The sequence below is a fragment of the Channa argus genome, chromosome 2 (assembly GCF_033026475.1).
Source record: "Channa argus isolate prfri chromosome 2, Channa argus male v1.0, whole genome shotgun sequence".
Classification (NCBI taxonomy): Eukaryota; Metazoa; Chordata; class Actinopteri; order Anabantiformes; family Channidae; genus Channa; species Channa argus.
Genome location: NC_090198.1, coordinates 154,514 through 164,217, shown reverse-complemented (window position 1 = coordinate 164,217; position 9,704 = coordinate 154,514). Strand labels below are relative to the sequence as shown.

At 35.2% G+C, this 9,704-nt stretch overlaps 1 protein-coding gene across 1 annotated transcript in view; it reads left to right on the top strand.

Annotated features, from left to right (window-relative positions):
• The window catches only part of LOC137108376 (mucin-2-like), a 38,027-nt gene extending 28,357 nt beyond the window's left edge, over nt 1-9,670 (top strand). The window contains exons 31-48 of the mRNA XM_067492855.1: nt 585-847; nt 1,400-1,571; nt 2,264-2,511; nt 2,876-3,059; nt 3,624-3,828; nt 5,159-5,331; nt 5,416-5,485; nt 5,777-5,898; nt 5,996-6,027; nt 6,113-6,281; nt 6,710-6,805; nt 7,026-7,066; nt 7,418-7,627; nt 8,069-8,167; nt 8,598-8,726; nt 8,820-8,859; nt 8,972-9,092; nt 9,256-9,670. Coding sequence (XP_067348956.1) covers nt 585-847; nt 1,400-1,571; nt 2,264-2,511; nt 2,876-3,059; nt 3,624-3,828; nt 5,159-5,331; nt 5,416-5,485; nt 5,777-5,898; nt 5,996-6,027; nt 6,113-6,281; nt 6,710-6,805; nt 7,026-7,066; nt 7,418-7,627; nt 8,069-8,167; nt 8,598-8,726; nt 8,820-8,859; nt 8,972-9,092; nt 9,256-9,457 — 2,576 coding nt within the window. The 3' untranslated portion in view covers nt 9,458-9,670. The remainder of the gene's footprint in view (nt 1-584; nt 848-1,399; nt 1,572-2,263; nt 2,512-2,875; nt 3,060-3,623; nt 3,829-5,158; nt 5,332-5,415; nt 5,486-5,776; nt 5,899-5,995; nt 6,028-6,112; nt 6,282-6,709; nt 6,806-7,025; nt 7,067-7,417; nt 7,628-8,068; nt 8,168-8,597; nt 8,727-8,819; nt 8,860-8,971; nt 9,093-9,255) is intronic.
• Nucleotides 9,671-9,704: the final 34 nt, after the last annotated feature.

Sequence of the window (9,704 nt, the reverse complement as noted above, 5' to 3'; positions counted from 1 at the left end):
AATAATCAATTTCATTTTGCATGATGTAGTGTATGACCTAAGTAATAGAAACAAAGCAATGTTTTTTAGCTAGTCTACACTCCAAATATTCTGTTTTAAAGGTTTGACCATAGCCCTTATTCAGATGCATTTTGTTTTCATTAGCGAAAATAAAAATTGTTTAAAAACATTTAAATAGCCATGATACTGTCCAAACTTTCTTTTCTTCTCAAGACCTTTACTAGGCTTTGTCTCTCACACAAACAGAATTGAATTTGCTTAGACAGAATAGGTTTTTTTTTCAATTGTTTTTAGCTGTATCCTGAGTGTTCTAAATTGAGAACTAAAGTGTAGGTAATGATGAGTTTCTAGAACCTAGATTGGAAAAAACTATATTTATTATTATTTTATTATTATTTTATAATTATTAGTGCACAATTATCTATGAATAGGACAATGACCCCCTTTTAGAAGAACTAATAATGCCACATTACTTGCCCAGTGTCTGATCATTAATGTTTTTGCTCTTAGTAAATACATGTGTTTATGAATCTGTAGTCATTTACTGTTGTGTACTACACATTTATCTGTTTTTTTTTCCACAGGGGACATGCTGTACAATGTAACTGATGGCTTAGGGTGGTGTTTTGTTGCATTTTGCAATTCATCTTGTAAAGTGGAGACACACTCCACTCCATGTCCTACAACACCAACACCCCCTACAACTGCACATTCTACTACAGCAGCATTTGCCACCACTACAGAAGCTGAAATTTCAAGCCCAACATTTCCAACTTCTGCTTCTACTGCATCAACAATCGAGTCTACAACTACCTTGGATTGTAATGATGTCAATCCACCAAAAAAGGTGTGATATCTATCTAGTTTTAGTTGTGACTGTGTTTGCATAAGACAGTAGCTGCTTAGTGTTCAGAAACACACTTGGATACTTCTCTCATAACATTTGGTGTGCATACATTTGTATGGCACAGTGAAGTCATTTCTTCAACTGCACAGGTTTATTATTTTTGTGGGTTGGTGTGTTGTCCATAGAGAAAAGAGGAGTGGTAGATAGTGTGGCCTGTAGTGCCAAGAATGGAAGTGCCTTACCCAGTTTCATGCACTTGTATTTTTTATTTGGAAAAGACAAACCCATATTAATATCCCAAAATACATAACCCTCTTTCTTCAATTTTAGCTTGTTTATTCACTTTTATACTATGTACTGATATTATCATACAAAAATATATTTGTCTGCGGATTGAACAATGCATAAATTACACACAATAATTGTATTTAGAAAAACTATTTTCATACCCCTACTTTTTGAACAGTTTGTTGAATTTTACTTTTTTGTTGTTGTTTATTTTAAACACCTATGGATTTTTATATGATTTACTTCTTTTCAATCCACATCCAGAATGGAGAGACCTGGATGATCAGCAACTGTACCATTGCTACATGCTCAAATGGCAAGGTCACAGAGACACCTGTTCCTTGTCCTACAGTACAACAACCAATCTGTGCTAATGGTCGTAAAGTTGCCAAGATCTATGATGATGACGGCTGCTGCTTCCACTATGAATGTGAATGTAAGTTGACAATTAAACTTTTCAATACAAAGGGATTTTTATACACAGCAGTGTTAACAGTAATACACAAAAGTATGATGAATGAGATTTACACCATACAGTAAACTAAACACACTGTGCGCTTCAGTTTGGTTTTGCTTGAAATCAATATTGTCATTTGCCCAAAATCCACTATCAATGCTCTGGAAACATCTTTTCAAATATAAAAACCTACTTGACTAAAACTGGAAAATAGCAGGGGTAAATTCCAACCTTGTTTGCACAGGTGTCCTGTAAACAGGTTTACAAATGTCTGACTTCAGGCTGTAGGTGGCCTTGTAAAATGACTTTGGTATTATTTAGTGCTTTGAAATATATAAAAAACAATAAGAATAAAATGTTTTCATTTAAATATGTTTTTAAAAAACTGGGTAAGTATTGGATAAAAATGACAAGTGCATATATAACGACTTTTTCTTCAGCAGGTATAAGCATTCCACATACTCCAGTGGCACTAATGGATTAATATACTGTATGTACAGTATTAAAACTAACTGACTGTCCATTACATTAAATGAAAATGGCTCGAGTATTAGTAAACAATTACGAGATGACACAAAAATGAAGCATAAGCTTTTTGGTTGGGGAAATAAAAATTTCAGATTGTTTTAGATTTTACCCACTGTGACTCATAATTTGTTGTTATCCTACAGGTGTGTGCAGTGTCTGGAGTGAATCCCACTACATGACATTTGATGGAACATCATACAGCTTCAATGAGAATTGCTCGTACTACCTAGTCAAAGAAATCATTGCTAAATTTGGTCTAATTATTACAGTAAATAAGCATGATTGTGATCCTTCAGACAGCACATTCTGTCCCCAGAGTCTAACTGTTATATACCAAGACTACAGTGTGGTTTTGACTCAGTTGATGACTGAAGGAACAACATCTAATGTGGTAAGCAGTGATTCAAATTGCCTGAAATTTGTGTCATTTCAGTCTCAGTATGTAACTTGATTATTATTTGGAGATAACTGTTTTAATGTTGAGTGTTTCAAAGCATATGTTAACATAAATGTTACTGTGTGGATAGATTTTTATTTAGGTTTTATTGTTTTCTTTGAGTATTTGAATTTTGGGGAGATTATTTTATGCGCGTACTGCTTTCCCAATGGCCAATGTGTGGCATTTTATACAGTGCATGCATGCAACATAGGATTTTGGTGCCCACCTAGAATACCAGACATCAGAGATAAACTACAATACAAAGTAGGAGATGCTGCTGTACTTCTCAATTGTGATCTTTCTATCTCTGTCCTAGGTTTATGTAAATCAGAAACGCATCTATCCCGCCTACACCAATTCTGTTCTGCAAGTGACTGGCACAGATATGGTGATCACATTGGAGCTATTTGGGATCAACACTGAAGTGGTCTACAGGGGCTCATCATTTAGCATTGATCTTCCCTATTCACTCTTTGGTGGGAACACTGAGGGACAATGTGGTGAGTGACCAGAAGCTGTGATCCTAACACTAATTTCTCTCAGTGACCTTTAGGAAATTTAAATCATTGGTGGAAAGACCTTAGACACAGTTAAACAGCAGTTATGTCCAGGATTCCCACTGTCACTACATTTTCCCTGCTAGGCTAATGTTTTATATTCTAAAATGATTAAGAGAATTCTTTAAAGGCAACTGATGTGAGGAGCCGGAAGAGTCCTAAAGTTACAGTGTGGATGCTCTCCCTCATACTTTTCTTAAAAATTACATTTTCTTCAGTTATTTCTTATTCTACAGTTCTCCTCCATTTTTTCTTTCAAGTGTCCCAAGTCAGATTCACCAGACTTTCTTTACAAACTTCTTGTAAATCACTTGTTCAAGCCAAAACTGTTACTGTGGTGATGTCAGCTGGTTGTATTTGACAATCACTTTTTTGTTTAAAATATTTTATAAACAATTATAATTTTTTTATAGCAAAGCTGCTTTTGAATTTAAAATTTGTTGGTATGGCTAGTTCTTTACTGAGGTGCCATACTAAAGCTTGAACCTGCTGACTTTCTTTTTCCAGGAACTTGTGACAACTCCAAGGACAATGAGTGCCATTCCCCCAATGGCCAAGTGGAAAGCTGCTCAGACTCTGCAGGCCAATGGCATGTCCCAGATACACCCTGTGTCACCCCTACACCTACTCCACCCACTGCTACCTCAACACCACCATCTTCAACAGTAAAGCCCACATGCAAACCTGCCATCTGTGATCTCCTAATAACTAGGTAATTTTCTTAGGTGTATTTTATTATACAGTTCCTTACAGAAAGAAAGTACTTTTGAATTTTCTAAAATACTATTTGTATATGCACACCATCACATCCAAGTTTCTGCCAGATTCTCTTCAAAATATAGAATCAAATTAACTGTTAGGAGGCATTAAGCCATTTTGGCCGTGTTGAATGAATATAGGATATTCATTTATAAAAAGTGTAGAATTGTCATGTCAGTTCCTTAAATTAGTTTAAAATTGCTAAACTACAGAAAAGTGTACACATTTGATCCTAACGACAAAAAATTACTTATTGAAAACCATTGAAAATGCTATTTTGATCCCAAATTTATCTTAAAATAAACTAATGCATTCAACTCAATTCAATTAAACTTTATTTGTATAGCGCCAATTCACAACAAAGTCATCTCAAGGCACTTTACAGAATAAAGTCAAGACTATAAAGATATATAGAGAAACCCCAACAATTCTCTATTATGTTAAATATTATTTATGTTAAGAGTTTATTTTGGAATACAAGCTTCCTTTTTTAATTTTATACTTCTCCACCAAATGGTGCTACATTTTCATGTTCAAAGCGTGCAGAAAAATGTGAAATGAAATTATACATCTTTGTCACTACTGATGCTGGATTGATGGTGTGAAATGTATTTGGTGAAATTTTTTGTCATTAAGGACAAATGTGTTCCTCTTAAAGGTTAAATCAAACCGATTTATAGAGCACATAAAGAACATCCAGTTGACCAAAGTACCAAAGTACATACACAAAATAAAATCACAACAATTAAAATAAATCAAAGTAAAATAAGATTAACTACAAGGAGTAAAATCAAAAAGAATGCAGAAGAAATACAACCATTACTAAAAGGAAAGTATCGAACTCCACTATGTAGTAAAAGCCAAGGAAAATAGCTCTTGAAAAATATGGTGCATCAGATTAACTTGGATAATACTGTTATTTAAGCCTGTCAGATACAGATTTAATCAACATTCACACACACCTGTTCAGACTGTAGAGAGTGCAGGTCTTAAGTGTAGTCTAATACACTGCTTACATGATTAAACAAGTGATACAAAACATGACATTAAAAGGAACTAGAAAAAAATAACTATGTTTTTAAACTGAGGCCGAAGAATCTAAAGAGACTAAAGAATATAAAGTAAAAGTAGAAATTAAAAGATGAATGTTGATGTTTATAGCATGCTTACTTTATTGCTTTAAATTACATCTTAGATGATGTTTATTTTCTGTTCTCATGTGTAAGCAAACTCATGTCATCACTTTTTATGATATAATGTCCTGGTATCTGTGTCTCCTCCAGCGTATTTGCACCATGCCATGCAGTCATATCCCCTGGACCATTTGTTAAATCCTGTATGTCTGACGTTTGTGACGATGCCAATAATACATGCTCCAGCCTAGAGGCCTATGCCACTGAGTGCTCTAATGCTGGAGTCTGTGTTGACTGGAGGAATGCTACCAATGGGCAGTGTGGTAAGAAATATGATAGTGTGAAACGTTACATGAGATGGAAAAAGTTCTGAGAAATGTGTACATAAATTTATTTTCATCTTACAGAGCCAAAGTGTCCAAGTAACAAAGTGTACATAGCTTGTGGCCCCTCTGTAGAGCCTACATGCAATGACAGGTAAAGTATATGTCATGCTTTTAACCAAATATGTCGTAATTATGCATGAATGCACAAAAATGTATCTTGCATTTATGTTGTCACTGAAGCAATGACTTATAAGATGAGCAATATAGTTGTTTTCTTCTTTGTAAGTGTATGAGCTGGATGTCTTTAAATGTTATATGTTCTTTCTTTGATTACACTCACAAAACTATACTATCAAAAACTGTATTTACTTTATTTTTTGTGTAAAAGTTCAGAAGTCTCCTCATCATTAAAAATGACAAAGGAATGCATTTCTCACATCAGGTACAACAAAAAGTTTCAGGCAGATGACAACGAATCCACAAGTTACACTAAGGAGGGTTGTTTCTGTCGTCATGGCACCACCTTATTTAACACAGTCTATGACACATGTGTTACCTCCTGCGGTATGCAGACAAAATTTGTCTTGGTTAATATAATACATATATTATTCACATTTGCTGTCCGCTACAAATCTACCAATGCTTTTGTTTAACTTTTTAGATTGTGTTGGACCTGATGGAAAACCCAAAGAGGTGAGATATCTGTTTTCATCATACATTCATGCACACTACCAAAATGTTAGCTGTAAGTCTGAATTGCTTCCTTTCTCTTTGGCAGCCTGGTGACACATGGACGAGCGAGTGCAACACCTGTGTGTGTGACAAGGATTCTATGAGCATCCAGTGTGAGCCCATTAAGTGTCCCTCAGTGCAAAACCTTAACTGCACTGAGCCTGGCCAGCAGGTGGTCGATAAGACAGACGGCTGCTGCACAACGCAGACTTGTGGTCAGTTGTATTGTAATTTAATTTTACATTTTTTTTCAATACAATTGAATAGTTGGTGACAGTGGAAGCGGCTGCTGATCATACTGTCCTTAACCCTCAGGAACGCTTCTCAGTCCTCAAGGTCATTGTTATTCCAAAAGTACTGTTCAGTGGCAACTGGACATGCTTTTAGTTAGTGAAAATGTTGCACCTCCCATACAGTCACACAGCACCTAATTCTATTTTAATGGGACTGGTGTAAAAGCTTTAATTTTATTACCATTTTCTACTTGTGTCTGCACATTCAGTATTATCTGTACATTGTCTTATAAAGGAAAACCGCATCTAAACATCTAAAAACAAAGAACTTATGTTATTCATTTTTACTTTAGTTTCTATTTGTCAGAATTCAAGGCAAATCTCTATATTAACATCCTTATCCCTAACAGAATGCAATGTAAACCTGTGTCCACCACCCATCACCTGCTCTCTGGGCTTTGAACTCAGTGTCACCAACGGCACTTGCTGCCAATCCTACAAGTGTGGTATGTGAATCTAGTTTTTCAACATAGCAGTATCTGCTAATGTACAGGTGATTTATTGGAGTATTAATATTGGTTCACTATTTTTAGATAGTTATACTGAAGCAATAAAGTGTCAGTTTAAAGAGCTTTTTCGCAAACATACTTTGGAGGAAAATGACTATTTAGTCTTAGCTCCCACTAAAATTTCTGATAAATTAGTGTCTCTTTTTTGTCTTTACAGTTCCAAAAGGTGTATGTGTCCATGACAAAACTGAGTACCAGGTAAGCACACAGTCCAAGTTCAAGACATACAGACACTGACAGATGAGCTTGAGTTTGACGCTTGACTTGACTGCTGCCACATACAGAGATAATGGTAGAGAAATGTAGAAACAGGTCAAGAATAATAGTTACTATCAAACAACAGTCTAACATACAAATATAAGCTAAGGTACAGTTTTATTAGTACTAATTCTATATAAAAACTTAAATATAAGCTAGAGAGAACAAGAACAATGAACCAATGATTTTTATTTTAACTGGTCCGAAACAAATTACCTAAGTGCTGGTGTAAAAGCTTCTTTTAATACTGCATGTTTGTGAATTAAGTATTCATAATTGTATATTTTATAGCCTGGTGCCAAAATACCAACACCAGAAACACCTTCAGAACCACCATTAGAAGCACCTGGACATACATCAACAACCAAACCACCTCAATCAGGAGCAGATTCTAAGCCTGGGCCTTGCCAGCAGTGTTATTGTGGTCCTGAAATGAATCCTGTCACCAAGCTGAACACTATTGTTTGCAAACCTATTATCTGCAACATAAGCTGCTCTGAAGTAAGTTTATTCATAGAACATACAAATGAAACACACACACAAACACTCACTCACTCAATAGAAAATGCATGACAGATCTGTTTTGCTATCTTGTCTTAGCAACTCTACACATGTACCTATTAAATTGATGCATGCATGTGATTGACTCTTCTTTTATTTTGTTTTTAGTGCATTTTATTCTTTGCGTGTCTTATGTGATAAAAGATATGCAAGATTATGGACAAAATATAATACATATATTTTATTTTGTCCATAATCTTGCATAAAGGAGTATCTTCTACAGTACTGAACTATTGTACATGGATTGTTTTAAAGCATTATCTTACTGTTTTGGTAAAATGATGAGGTGTTCAAAAATACAGTCCAGCACAATGACAGAATGTATGAACATATATCCTAAAACATTTTTTCTCACCTACTTTTACTCATGTCTGTCTCTAGGGTTATGAATATCAGATGTTACCTGACATGTGCTGTGGAACCTGTGTCCAGAAAAGTTGTATTTTCACAACACCTGACAATGCAACACATATCATTGCGGTCAGTATTACAGCTGTGTGTTAACTCAAGAATATTAGATGTTACTTCAAGCTACACAGTCTTTTTATCACTTTTTAAAAGTAAAAATTAAGAAAATCTTCATAAATTTTACAACATATTTGCAGCATTTGCAAAGTCAAGAAAGTACATATATAACTAACAAACTAAATACAAGATTGCACTGCAAATACAAAAAACAACCAAACTAAATTCAAATTAATTAAAATGAATATTTGATATTAAATTAATTAGTATAATAATTTTTAAATACATAATAAAAGTAATATTAGCTTATTTACGGTTGTGTTTGCTTTTGTTTTTAAATGTAGGTATGTAGGTATTATGCATGTAAGCATAAGTAATAGAATTTAGGACAAGACCAAAAAAAAAAATTTAAAACTGACTTTGCTTCTGTTTTTTGTTGGTACAGGTCAACAATACTTTCATACCTTCTAATGACAAGTGTGTGCACTATACTTGTGAGGAGATCAATGGACATTTTTTAACAAAGGAAACAAAGTCCTCTTGTCCTCCCTTTAACCCCCTGGACTGTGAACCTGTGAGTTTGTCAAACCTCCACCTCTACATGTCCACTGACCTACTACATACTATCCGTGTCTAACACACAACTTGATATATCCTTCTCCTCCAGGGCACTGAGACAACTGATGCAAATGGATGCTGCCAAACCTGTAAGTTGTACTGTACTAACTCTAAAACCATGAAGATATTTTATGAAAGAATGGAATTTGGAGGACAAAAAAAAATGTGTTTTGCTATTGGTTGAGTTGCTTTGTCTTTCAGGCAAGCGGAAGAGTGTCTGTGAGGTGCATAGTAAGCCATCAGTTATAGAGGTTAATGGCTGTAAGAGCAAACAAAAGGTCGACCTGACATCCTGCGTTGGACACTGTGGAAGCTCATCTATGTAAGATGACTTAAATGAGAGCATTAAATACCATCTTGAATTTCATGAGCAAAAAGAATTAGAATTCGAAAAAAACTGCAATAACAACTTTACAACTAGGTATTAAAACTAGATTTAGGCACAGTGTAAGAGCTCAAGTATTTATGTGTCTTTGTACTTGCAGTTATTCGGCAGCAGCTAACATGATGATGCACCAGTGTGAGTGTTGCCAAGAAGGCACCACCAGTCAGAAACAGGTGGAACTGACCTGCCCAGATGGTTCCAAGATCCAGCATAGCTACACTGTAGTGGAGACGTGCCGCTGCAGCAAAGCAGAGTGTGCGGCAGGAATGACATCCCTACCACAGCGCCGCAGAAGACGCTGATCACCCACTTACCATGTTACACCTGTTTGAAAACCCTTTGGGAAGATGACCCCTGTACCTTTATATTCTTCTCAGGTTTTATTTTAAGTAGCCTCAACTTATTTTAAGTTGCTCTTTTTTCCCCTTGTTCCCTTTTCCCATGATGTTACTGTAAATTAAACTTTCTTGGGTTTCTTGAATGCTAATTATTAAAATTATATTTCTGCAATATGACCACTTGTGTCACTGTTGTTATTGGGCCTGGTGG